The 13,955-nt window shown below is 44.2% G+C and overlaps 1 protein-coding gene across 3 annotated transcripts in view; it reads right to left on the bottom strand.

Moving 5' to 3' along the window:
• LOC129840411 (SH3 domain-binding protein 4-A-like) overlaps positions 1 to 13,955 on the bottom strand; it is a 31,215-nt gene that overhangs the window by 2,200 nt on the left and 15,060 nt on the right. For 2 of the 3 annotated variants that reach the window (XM_055908258.1, XM_055908259.1), the window contains exons 3-4: positions 11,534 to 13,941; positions 115 to 303 (exon numbers count right to left, since the gene is read on the bottom strand). In XM_055908258.1, coding sequence (XP_055764233.1) covers positions 115 to 303; positions 11,534 to 13,941 — 2,597 coding nt within the window. The remainder of the gene's footprint in view (positions 1 to 114; positions 304 to 11,533; positions 13,942 to 13,955) is intronic. The other variant, XM_055908260.1, reaches the window with a different exon arrangement.

Here is a 13,955-nt window from a genome sequence, read left to right as displayed (position 1 = left end):
ATGGCAGGGTTAGCGTTTTCTCACGTCCATTTTGATTACCGGTCTGAGGCAGCCAACACCAGTCACACCCAGTAAATGTTACAGTACCTAGAAGTAATGGGCTGATAATCTCACCTCATTGTCCACCAGGCCATTCTTGTCCCTGTGCGGAGCCTCGTATTGCTCCATCTGCTGCTTGTTCACCCGGGCCAGCTTCTCCGCCAGCTCTCTCCAGCGCGGGGCCACCTCCACGGCCGTGGTCAGCAGGACAAAGTCCATGATCAGCCTGGCCACCAGACCCTGGCAGTCCATCTTCAACAGGGCCTAGAGGAAAGGCCACACAAAGACAACTTGATTTACTAATTCAGGCTTTTAATTCCTGCTGGAGCATAGGTCGTCGACAACAGAAGACAACATTTAGCCACGACACAACAGTTCAACAACACACCCCAAGGATCAGCAAAGACACGCCATTGTGTCACACGGTGTTCACCATTAAAGGGGGTAAAGACATGACTCTCTAGACATAGTGAATGGAGTGGGGAGGAACAGCATTAGGGGACCAGGGTATTGTCTTGATACAATACATGTGCGTCTCTAACTACGGCTACACTATCCCTCCAAACTCTCTCTCTCTACAAAGCCTGCTGTGAACCCTGAGGGTGATTTATAGCACGATTCAGAAGAGCCTCTCTAGGTCTTACCACACAAACACACATATGTGTTGAACAAGAATGAAACCAGGAGGCCAGAGAAAATACACTAGTAGTCCCCTCCTCTCTCCACCAGAAACACCACAGACGAACAGGGGATGAAAGAAGAGAGACAGTGAATCAAGTCTATCAGGATCCCACGAGGAGGTGGGCTGACATACAGCATGTCTGCACTGTGTAGGCTACAACCCAGGAGGGCTATAGAATATCAAAGGATAATGGAAAGTACGACACAGTAAAGACAATATGTTTTATGTACAGGAACTCGTGTTTTCAAGTCTGAGCCAACCAGTTTAAGCCTGCCAATAAGAGACCGCATATTTTTCACCGCTAAATCTTACGAAACAGTTAATACATAAACGTTTTTTTCCACTTCCAAGTCTCTTTGGAGAGTTTGCCTGCCACTTGACAGGATCTACTGAGACAGGTACACTATCTATATCTTGCACAGTACCGTATGTAAATAGAAGAGCCAGCATTTGTTTGCTTTGCAGAAAGAGAATGAGGCACACTGAGAGCTGAGTGCCTGTTGCAATGGCACCCTATTCCCTAGATCGGTGTTTCTCAACTCCAGTCCTCCAGTACCGCCAACAGCATATATTTATGTTGTAGCCCTGGACAAACACACCTCATTCAACTCATTTAGGGCTTGATGAATAGTTGAATCAGGTGTGCTTATCCAGGGTTATGTTGGGCTACTCGAGGACTGGAGTTGGGAAACATTGCCCTATATTTATTACATTTTATTTAACCTTTATTTAACTAGGCAAGTCCCCTATGGGCCGTGGTCAAAAGTAGTGCACTAAATAGGGAATAGGGTGCTACTGGGACACATGCACTGTCTTCAAAGCATTTCAGTGCTACTCCAGTCACCTGGCCTGACTCTGAACAGCACTGTTTTAATGAGCTGGCCTCTGTTCTGCACTGACTGCTGAATCAGGACTCACATTTCTGTCAAAGTTACTAAAATAGGACTGCAGCATAACGTCCACCATCCCCAACACCTGTCTGGAACTGGGCCGGCTTCTACCGCCATCTGCCAACAATGGCAACTGACTCTACCGTGAATGACACAGTGGAGGGACTCAGTTCAATCACAGACCTAATGCTGTGTCATTCACACCATCTGACACTGGTCTGGCAGGGACAAGTAGTCAACATGGTAGCGTAGTCACTAGGGTGAGTCCCAAATGGCACGCTATACCATGTATCAGGGGTATTCAACTCTTATCCTACGAGGTTCGAAGCCTACTGGTTTTCTGTTCTACCTGATAACGAATTGGACACACCTGGTGTCCCAGATCTAAATCAGTTCCTGACTAGAGGGGAACAATGAACAAAATGGTGTGGAACTAGCTTCGAGGTCCAGAGTTGAGTTTGAGGGCCCTATACAGTGTACTACTTTTGACCAGACCCTTATGGAGTGCCCTTTGGAACGCAACTCTCGTTACCATGTCACAGTTATGTCACAGACAGCCTTCAACCAGCAGGAAGATTAGTTGAATCACTGTCTCTTAAAACCTCTTAACTCAACATCCATCTTCATAGTCCTTCAATCACTTCCTGTCAGGGAAACCTCAAACCGAGTGACATGTCATTTTCCCATACAGTGCTGAGGAGTTGGGTCATTTATTCCATGGCAGCAGATAAACTTTGTGATAATGTACTATGGTTCATGCAGTAGTCTTTTATGAAACCAATAGCTAGTACTGTCATATTCCATTTTCTTTATCTTCAGAGAGGTACTGTATAAAAAAGGAATCCAGCTCTTTTGAATGACCTCTTGCACAGTTCAGTGAGCGATCTCATTTATTCTTCAAACATTCCAGAGTGCAATGGAGCCTTGTAAAAACTTCCAAATCCAAAAGGCTTTATGCCATTCACGTTTACCTCTCGTTTCAACTCTTAACCTAAACCTATGATAAAACTACGTGACTCGCTGAAATGTTCTGAAGCATATCCTGCCTGCGCGCACACACACACACACTCAGACAGTTTCCCATCCATTCAGAGAACGGCACCTGAATGCCAGTGGTAAGCAGGCTGATGAAAATGAGGAAGCTATAGTGACATCCTTCAAAATGTCTCTGTGTGTGTGTGTGTGTGTGTGTGTGTGTGTGTGTGTGTGTGTGTGTGTGTGTGTGTGTGTGGATTACTCCATCTCTTTGACTTGATCCACATGCCCACTGGGGGAAAGCCCTGACAGACATGACTGACATCTCAAAAATACCCTGTGCACCAGAGCTCTCAGAGGCAGTTATCTCTCTAAGCTCCATTCCAAATGAGCCTGTCTGGCTCTTCTCCCTGCATTTAAAAGGCAGGGAAAGGAGTGTGCACACATACACACAAACACACAGTGTCCCTGAGACTAACATCAGGGGAGAGGAGAGACAGGAGAGGGGAGAACACAGTTAAGAAGGACCCAACCTCCTCATTAAAGTCAACCAGGGACTTTATAGGTGAGGAAAAAGTTATCTACATCAGCAGTCTATAAACTTCTCTGTAGTTTGAAATAGGGAAAGTAGGCCCAACGGCGACTTTCAGTCATTCTATTTAATGGTGCGTACAGTACATAGGATGATGGCAGTGGTGACTGAAATCATTGCCATATCTGTTTGTCAAAAGTGTTTGTGCAAAGTAATTCTCAACTTGCAGTGTCTTACTACACACAAAATGTATTACATGTATTTATTGTTTAATTTTGTATTCATTTGCTAGGACTGTCTGGGAGTGGTCTGAGTAAGGAGGGGAAAACAGATAACTAGCTGTTACTAACTAACTCCATCCCACCAAAACAGGCTGAAATGTCAGGCGGTCTTTTCAAACTCTTCCAATAAAGGGGCATTTTGGTCATTTTCACAATTCCACAGTATTATTCCAACCTCATAGTGTGGATATATACAGTTGAAGTCAGAAGTTTACATACACTTAGGTTGGAGTCATTAAAACTCGTTTTTCAACCACTCCACAAATGTCTTGTTAACAAACTATAGTTTTGGCAAGTCGGTTACGAAATCTACTTTGTGCATGACGCAAGTCATTTTTCCAACAATTGTTTACAGACAGATTATTTCACTTATCATTCACTGTATCACACGTCTAGTGGGTCAGAAGTTTACATACACTAAGTTGACTGTGGACCTTTAAACAGCTTGGAAAATTCCAGAAAATTATGTTATGGCTTTAGAAGCTTCTGATAGGCTAATTGACATCATTTGAGTCAATTGGAGGTGTACCTGTGGATGTATTTCAAGGCCTACCTTCAAACTCAGTGCCTCTTTGCTTGACATCATGGGAAAATCAAAAGAAATCAGCCAAGACCTCAGAAAAAGAATTGTAGACCTCCACAAGTCTGGTTCATCCTTGGGAGCAATTTCCAAATGCCTGAAGGTACCACGTTCATCTGTACAAACAATAGTACGCAAGTATAAACACCATCGGACCACGCAGACGTCATACCGCTCAGGAAGGAGACGCGTTCTGTCTCCTAGAGATTAATGTACTTTGGTGCGAAAAGTGCAAATCAATCCCAGAACAACAGCAAAGGACCTTGTGAAGATGCCGGAGGAAACAGGTACAAAGGTATCTATATCCACAGTAAAATGAGTTCTATATCAACGTAACCTGAAAGGCCGCTCAGCAAGAAAGAAGCCACTACTCCAAAACCACCATGAAAAAGCCAGACTACGGTTTGCAACTGCACATGGGGATAAAGATCATACTTTTTGGAGAGATGTCCTCTGGTCTGATGAAACAAAAATATAACTGTTTGGCCATAATGACCATTGTTATGTTTGGAGGAAAAAGGGGGAGGCTTGCAAGCCGAAGTACACCATCCCACCCGTGAGGCACGGGGGTAGCAGCATCATGTTGTGGGGGTGCTTTGCTGCAGGAGGGACTTGTGCACTTCACAAAAAAGATGGCATTATGAGGCAGGAAAATTATGTGGATATATTGAAGCAACATCTCAAGACATCAGTCAGGAAGTTAAAGCTTGGTCACAAATGGTCTTCCAAATGGACAATGACCAAAAGCATACTTCCAAAGTTGTGGCAGATGGCTTAAGGACAACAAAGTCAAGGTATTGGAGTGGCCATCACAAAGCCCTGACCTCAATCCTATAGAAAATGTGTGGGCAGAACTGAAAAAGCGTGTGCGAGCAAGGAAGCCTACAAACCTGACTCAGTTACACCAGCTCTGTCAGGAGAAAAGGGCCAAAATTCACCCAACTTATTGTGGGAAGCTTGCGGAAGGCTACCTGAAACGTTTGACCCAAGTTAAACAATTTAAAGGCAATGCTACCAAATACTAATTGAGTGTATGTAAACTTCTGACCCACTGGGAATGTGATGAAATAAATAAAAGCTGAAATAAATCATTCTCTCTACTATTATTCAGAAATTTCACATTCTTAAAATAAGGTGGTGATCCTAATTGACCTAAAATGGGCCATTTTTACTAGGATTAAATGTCAGGAATTGTGAAAAACTGAGTTTAAATGTATTTGGCTAAGGTGTGTGTAAACTTCCGACTTCAACTGTATATAAAACACAGGAATATCATGTTTTTGACGACTGGGTCTTTTATATGTGTACAGTAGTATTACAGGGATCATTTGTTAAAGAGACCTGGGTCTCAATACGACACCCTGTGTAAATAAAGGTTAAAGAAAGAAAGAATCTAGAGGTGTCTTTCTGCTACCCATAGAGATCCTCATATGATATTCATTGATGAGAGAAAAGCAGTCCACTTGTATAGTCTAATGTCTTACCACTCTGTGGAGTCTGCAGGTGTCTCTCTCTGTCTTTCTGGTTGGCCGTTGGGATCTATTTCAGTGATGAGCAGTGGGATGGCATTTCAATTGTCCGCTACCTGAGCAACGCCATCCATCACATTGAGAATTCTCAGCGGTGTCAGTTTGCGTTGGTCGCTCAACCCCCCCTGGCCTGCGATCTGGCCTGACCAATGTCTCCTTTCCTCTCCTCACATTTCAACTGACAACACCTGTCAGACCATGCTAGCGACTCAGAAAAAAGGGAAGGCAGGCTAGTAAATCCAATAGAGCACAGCGTTGTTTAGGCTAGACAGAGCTATGGATATGGTGCTCACACCTGTGGATAAACGCTTTGTGAGGAATTTGAATCATAGGCCACTTAGCTGATAAGTGATAATCTCAGTTATCTTCTATTAAGAGACTTTTATATAATAATCAGATACACTATATATACAAAAATATGTTGACACCCCTTCAAATTAGTGCATTCGGCTATTTCAGCCACACCCGTTGCTGACCGGTGTATAAAAACGAGCACACAGCCATGCAATCTCCATACACAAACATTGTCAGTAGAATGGCCCGTACTGAAGAGCTCAGTGACTTTCAACGTGGCCCCGTCATAGGATATCACCTTTCCAAAAAATCAGTTTGTGTCACGTTCTTACCTTAGTTCTTTTGTATTTTCTTTGTTTTAGTATGGTCAGGGCGTGAGTTGGGTGGGTTATCTATGTTTTGTGTTTCTATGTTGGGTTTTTCATTTGGAATGATATGGTTCTCAATCAGAGGCAGGTGTTAGTCATTGTCTCTGATTGGGAACCATATTTAGGTAGCCTATTTTCTGTTGTGTTTTGTGGGTGGTTGTCTTCCGTGTCTGTTTGTTCACGTTACAGGACTGTTTCGGTTTTCTATTCTATTCACTTTGTTATTTTTGTATTGTTGTCGTGTTCAGGATTCTTAAATATAATGGACACTTACCACGCTGCCCATTGGTCCGACCTTTCTTACTCCTCGTCAGATGAGGAGGACGAATTCCGTTACAGTTTGTCAAATTTCTGCCCTGCTAGAGCTATCCTGGTCAACTGTAAATGCTGTTATTGTGAAGTGGAGAAGTCTAGGAGTAACAACGGCTCAGCCACGAAGAGGTAGGCCACACAAGCTCACAGAACGGGACCTCTGAGTGCTGAAGCGCGTAGCGTGTAAAAATCATCTGTCCTCAGTTAAAACACTCACTACCGGGTTCCAAACTGCCTCTGGAAGCAACGCCAGCACAAGAACTGTTCGTCGGGAGCTTCATGAAATGGGTTTCCATGGCTGAGCAGCCGTATACACGCCTAAGATCACCATGTGCAATGCAAAGTGTTGGTGTAAAGCTCCAGCCATTGGACTCTGGAGCAGTGGAAAAGTTCTCTGGAGTGATGAATCATGCTTCACCATCTGGCAGTCCGACGGGCAAATATGGGTTTGGCGGATGCCAGGAGAACACTACCTGCCCGAGTGCATGGTGCCAACTGTAAAATTTAGTGGAGGAGGAATAATGTTCTGGAGCTGTTTTTCATGGTTCAGGCTAGGCCACTTAGTTCCAGTGAAGAGAAATCTTAACGCTACAGCATACATTGACATTCTAGACGATTCTGTGCTTCCAACCTTGTGGCAACAGTTTGGGGAAGGCCCTTTCCTGTTTCAGAATGGCAATGCCCAAATGCACAAAGCGAAATCCACAGAAATGGTTTGTTGAGATCGGTCTGGAAGAACTTGACTGGCCTGCACAGAGCCCTGACCTCATTCTCATCGAACACTTTTGGGATGAATTGGAACGTTGAGTTCAAACTAGAAGTCGACCGATTAATCGGAATGTCCGATTAATCGGGGCCGATTTCAAGTTTTCATAACAATCGGAAATCGGTATTTTTGGGCGTCGATTTGCCGAATTATTATTATTATTATTATTATTATTTATTTTTTTACACCTTTATTTAATCTTTATTTAACTAGGCAAGTCAGTTAAGAACACATTCTTATTTTCAATGACAGCCTAGGAACGTTCTGCCTCGTTTAGGGGCAGAACGACAGATTTTTAACCTTGTCAGCTCGGGGATCCAATCTTGCATTGATTACATTGCACTCCACGAGGAGCCTGCCTGTTAGCGAATGCAGTAAGCTAAGGTAAGTTGCTAGCTAGCATTAAACTTGTCTTAAAAAACAATCAATCAATGACTGTCATTGCTCCAATGTGTACTTAACCATAAACATCAATTCCTTTCTTAAAATCAATAGACAAGTATATATTTTTAAACCTGCATATTTAGCTAAAAGAAATCCAGGTTAGCAGGCAATATTAACCAGGTGAAATTGGGTCATTCCTCTTGCGTTCATTGCACGCATAGTCAGGGTATATGCAACAGTTTGGGCCGCCTGGCTCTTTGCGAACTAATTTGCCAGAACTTTACGTAATTATGACAACATTGAAGGTTGTGCAATGTAACAGGAATATTTAGACTCATGGATGCCACCCGTTAGATAAAATACGGAACGGAATAAACGTTTTGTTTTCGAGGTGATAGTTTCCGGATTAGTCAAAGGTATATGGTTTAGAGAGAAATAGTCGACGCGTTATAATTCCTGTAATAACTTGCGGCTGATTTTGAAAGGGGTTCCTTCGTTATTTTACCGTTCATGTCTTCCATAGAGAATGTCTTGATCTACTTCAAATAAGGTCTGTGTTTCGTGCAGGCTTAAACCGCCTCGACGTTTTGATACCCGTGTAAATCTCACTAGGATAAGGTAACGTTTGTCAACATATTTTCATAAATCCACTCTACACATTTTTTTATCTTCGCTTATATTTAGCAAATATTGATCAGAGTTACCTTGTCCTATGGATATCTACACAGTTATAAAATTGGCACGGTGATGTAAGCCTACACGAAACACAGACCTTATTTTAAGTGAATCTAAAAAATATCCTATGGAATAAATGAAGGAACCGCTTTTCAGATTTTGCTAGGTGTCATGGGAATTATGACTCACACTTTGGTTGTCAATTCTTACCATGCCCATTATTAAAATAGGATTTCCTGCATATAGAAATTAAAGTTTTTGTTTTCAACATTCATCACAGGTAACTTAAACTCTATTTTTATTCAAACAGTTGAGACTATTTGTCTCCTAAGCAGACTCTTCAGTATCATTGTCACTTCAGAGCTGTGTGCGTGTGTGTATTTATGTATTATATTAAGTTAAAATAAAAGTGTTCATTGTTCATTCAGTATTGTTGCAATTGTCATTATTACAAAAATGTGTGTGTGTGTATGATATATATATACGTACATATATATATAAATATATATATATTTTTAAATAAATCGGCCGATTAATCGGTATCGGCTTTTTTGTCCTCCAATAATCGGTATCGGTATCGGCATTGAAAAATCATAATCGGTCGACCTCTAGTTCAAACATCAGTGCCCGACCTCAATAATGCTCTTGTGGCTGAATGGAAGCAAGTCCCCGCAGCAATATTCCAACATCTAGTGGAAAGCCTTCCCAGAACAGTGGAGGCTGTTATAGTAGCAAAGGGGGAACCAACTCCATATTAATGCTCATGACTTTGGAAGGAGATGTTTGATACTTTTGGTCTTGTAGTGTATTTTTTGTTGTTGTGTTAATTCAGACAAGCATATGACCTAACCACGGTTCTGTTCTGTCTAACGATGCCTACTAACTGAGCTTTAAAGCTTCTTAGTTTAGCTCTTGCACACACGTTTTGATTAACACTTTTAGTCCAGAGAAGTAATTACTACTGTGTGAGAATAAGGTCACCAAAAGGGCAAATTACTACCTTTGAGGCAAGGCCACAGAACCACAGAATGACCACAGAACAACAAAAAGACCACATAACTCTCACCACACTCACCATAGACTCTCACTATAATGACATAATGTGCTTCAATATTGTCAAACCTTTGTGCAACCATCTCCCCCAAAACCTATAAACAGATCTCGTAACTTAATTTGAGCCAGTTTCACATCGCAGATAAATAATCTTGTAGCAACAGGATATGCCAATTCTTATGTGGAATATAATTAACGAAAAAAATGTATAGGATCAAGGAAATGACTAACTTTAGAAGCCTTTTTAAACCTTGAATACATTACACGTTTGCATTTCTTCTTGCTATGCAGGAAAATTCCTGGAACAACAGGAGGATCAAAGTAAGACACGGCATCTGTAGACTACAACACAGCAATATCAATGGTCCTCAAGATCCTGCTCTAATGTACAGTATTTCAGGGATCAGTATGGACCAACAGTTGTGTCACTGATGTTATATCTGGTGTGTCTTGGCCTGATCAGGATAGGCAACAGCACTCTGTTTCTACTGTGGCTAGAATGAAAAGATAAGACATGGATCTAATTCAAAGACCGCTTCCAGGCCACCATTAGCAGAGATGCCAACAACCAGATGCCTCCAGGTTTCAGGGATACAGCTCATTCAACCTAGCTTCCTTTTCCACTGAAAACCGGATGTAGGAACTCCACTCGTGTGTTTTCTTTTACGCTTGCTATGTTAGGTTACTCCCAGGCTAGTAGGCACATTAAACAGATCTGTTTGTCCACCATAAATAATGTGTGTGTGTGTGTGTGTGTGTGTGTGTGTGTGTGTGTGTGTGTGTGTGTGTGTGTGTGTGTGTGTGTGTGTGTGTGTGTGTGTGTGTGTGTGCGAGGAGGGGTAGTACGAGGGCTTTGGGCATGGTTCATTGCTTTCTGGGACCAATCCATCGTCATCCCTTTGTCTACTCAGCTTATCATGCCTGATGGCAGAAAAATGGTTGCTTGTTTGAATTCTAGCCTGCCTTTGATCAGAATACCATTGAAAGGCATAGACACCTGATATATTTCATGCCAAAACAAACTGATATATGCTAGCTCTTACTGATCAAATGTTTCCAAAAGCAAGCATTGTGAAAAAGACATCAACCTCACTTTCACAGACAGATCCAATTTCTCCACAGATCCAAATTCAAGCAACGGGTTGCCTGTTTGTGACTGATGCAATGTGGGCTATAGTTACATTACCAAGCACTTCTGTCAAAAACTTTAAAAGGACAAGGGTGACTGGAGCGAGAGAGAGAGAGAGAGAGAGAGAGAGAGAGAGAGAGAGAGAGAGAGAGAGAGAGAGAGAGAGAGAGAGAGAGAGAGAGAGAGAGAGGTAGAGAGAGGTAGAGAGAGGTAGAGAGAGGTAGAGAGAGGTAGAGGGAAGTGGGAGGCATGTTGAGTCAACACTTTCTGTCACAACAGCAACTCTGCCTGCTTTGAGGAGAATCTCTCAGGATATTGTCGCCTTTGTTTGTGAGTTGCACTGAAGGAGGTGGTGTAGCTGTGTTTTTGTGCATTGTAAGTCACACCACACTTATTCTCCCAACCAGTAGGCCTACTCTTAAGGCACCCTGAGGCGATAAGGGAAAAATGCTTACCACATGTGACTGAATAAGCTGAGTACAGTAACATATCAGCCCCCCATCTCACAGTACATCACAGACCATTGCCTCTGACAGAATGGGAACACCATGTCAACATCTGCTGCTGATGGAAAATAGGGAATAAACACAGAAGCGCTACCCATTTCCAGGTGAAAGTGGAATTTCCTATTTTTTTAGCTTTTGATAAGGTTTCTGTATTGAACCATACATTTGAATCGCTTCTACAACCTAAGAGGTACAATGTGCACGATGAGGGGTTTCCAAACACACACACACACACACACACACACACACACACACACACACACACACACACACACACACACACACACACACACACACACACACACACACACACACACACACACAGACACACACACACATCAGAGAGATAGAGAGACAGAGAGACAAACACACACACACACACACACACACACACACACACACACACACACACACACACACACACACACACACACACACACACACACACACACACACACACACACACACACACACACACACACACACACACAGAGAGAGAGAGAGGCAGAGAGACAAACACACACACACACAAACGTACTGTCATGAGTTCCTTCTGGAAGGTCTTTCTCTCCTTGATGTCCACGTTAGTGCAGTCCTCCTTGAGCTTCTCCAGAACCGACGCAACCTTCTCAGGCTCGTTGTCCAGTTCTGTCCGACAGAAATAAGACAAAGGTAAGTTCCCATATCCCAGTGCGTCTGCAAAGGGCTTCCAGTTCCCTATATTCTCCATGAGTACCGTCCTCACAGAGGCGTAGATGTATGTGAGAAATTTGCAAGGCTTCAGAATCTCCTCCACTAGCATGGTAGTCGTGAGGTCCGGACCACAGAAATAAATAGGCTTGACTTTTCCCAAAACCAGAACGTTTTTCGCATGAACAAGCCCGGTCTTTCCCTGATAATATCCAATATACCACTCTTTGGTCCACAGTTGTCCTCGTAGTTTGATTTTCTCCTCACTCAGCAAGGCGATCACGTCTCCCTTCTTGTATTCCAACAGGTATGTGCTCTTGTTTTGCCTGATCACAGTTTTGATCAACTTGCCAAACTTCAGGTTGGTGATGCAGCGCTCCTGAAACTGTGGATATTTGGCAGTGATGGCCAGAGGTGACAGAAGAATCTTACCTACCACCTCTTTCTTCTTCAGGAACCTCCTGTGGCCGGTGTTCCGCGCTCCACTCTTCGGAGGCGGTTGCGGTGTTTGGACACAGAACTGAGCCAGGATACAGTCCAGGCCGTCTTTGACCTGGACCTGCAAGGTGAAGTCTGAGATGTCTTCAGGGTTGTTGGATGTGATCATGTAAATGAGTCGGCTAACCTTCCCCAGTTTGACCTGGGAACCCCGAATAATTCTGGCTTGCTCATTAGCCTTGATCATATAGGTAGACATGTTGGAGTATAGACCAACCTGGAGGTCCTGGGGCCGTCCCAGGAAAAACTGATGCTTCCCCCACAGCGTGAGCGCCACTGGAGGGGTGGAGTGGGCCTGCTTCCCCACCTCACTCACCAGTAGGGTGTTAGGGGCACAGTCATGCCCAAATAGGGCCACGACCGTCTTGAACGAAGGATGGATGTGCTTGGGCCCATAGACACCCAGGGTGACTTTCTTCAACACATTGTCCCATACAGTTGTATTAAGGTTGACGTGCTGGGCCTGCACCACTACCACCACGTACATACACGGCTCCAAGTTATCCAACTGAACTTGTACTGTGTCCTTGTATAGGTAGGCATGTGGGATGATTATATAGGGTCCCTCCTTGCAGTCACTCCGGACGCAGAGCACCTCGGCTACCTGACTGCTGTCTTTCTTTACCGTCACGGACACAGTCATCTCCAGAGTGATGAAGGACTTGGTCTCCATGTTGGACAGTTTGATTTCCACCACTGGGCTAACCGTGGAGCAGTGGTCATTGTTCAGCTCCAGTGGAGGGTCCAGTAGGGCCTTCATGGAGATCTGCTGGGTGTCTTCAGGACCCACGTGTCCCTCAGGGACATGGACGCTGATCTGGGTGTCTGGGAGCTGAACGGCCCCTCCACGACTGTCTAGTTTACAGACAATGTTGGTCTCCACCGGCTGAGTCTGTCCCCAACCAGGGCTCTGCCCCAGAGAGTCCAGGTCATGGCAAGATCTGGCCAGCTTCCGATGGTTTAGCCACGCAGTCCTGAAATCCTCCCTGCTCTGAAACTGCTCTGGCGAGGGAGCCTTGAGGCCAGTGAAGAACCCGGAAGAAGGCAAAGGGGGGTTGGATTGCGTCTGTAGGACGGACAACTCCGATAAACTGTACGATCGCTTGCTCCTGAAGAATGGGTTATCCCTTCGTAGTGTCTGTAAAACCTGTTGGTCCTGGTTGGGGCTGGTGGATGTCATCATGTCAAAGATGTTGCAGTTACTGAAGCCATTGATCATGGTGGTGCTGGAGGTAGAGTTAGGTACCGAGGGGGAGACTGGGGATTCCAGGGAGTCAAAGACCAGCAGGTCCGTGGACCTTCCCCTCTCATTACAGTTCTGGTCCAGAGAACCACGTAGATGAGCACTGTTGATGAAGGGGTTGGTGGAGGAGGTATGGAGGGAGAAGGGGTTGCTGTTAAAATAAGGCGAACAAGGAGTGGTCTTAGCGGATACCCCTGTCCACTCCCCTAGGAGATCCAGCTCCTTAGCCACTTCGTCTGTACACTCCCCTAGATTGTCTATCATGCCACTATCACTGAGCGATGAGTTTCTACAGTTGATGGGCTGGACGTATGCTGAGGGGATGTAGCCCATCTCTGTGTTGTTGTGGGCATACCACCACTCTCCACCCGACGTGTCCATCACATAAAGCCGGTCACCTTTGGAAAACTTTAACGTGGTAAAGCTAGACGGGCAGTAATCTTTGATGGCGACTACTTCACGAGCAGTTACGAGGGACTCTGAATTGTCCAGCCGTAAGGCACTGGAAGAAGGCACTGGATGAAAAGAA

Source organism: Salvelinus fontinalis, chromosome 41 (genome assembly GCF_029448725.1).
Source record: "Salvelinus fontinalis isolate EN_2023a chromosome 41, ASM2944872v1, whole genome shotgun sequence".
In the NCBI taxonomy this organism is placed as follows: domain Eukaryota; kingdom Metazoa; phylum Chordata; class Actinopteri; order Salmoniformes; family Salmonidae; genus Salvelinus; species Salvelinus fontinalis.
Note: the sequence above shows the minus strand (reverse complement) of the source record. Positions and strands in the feature narration are given on the sequence as shown.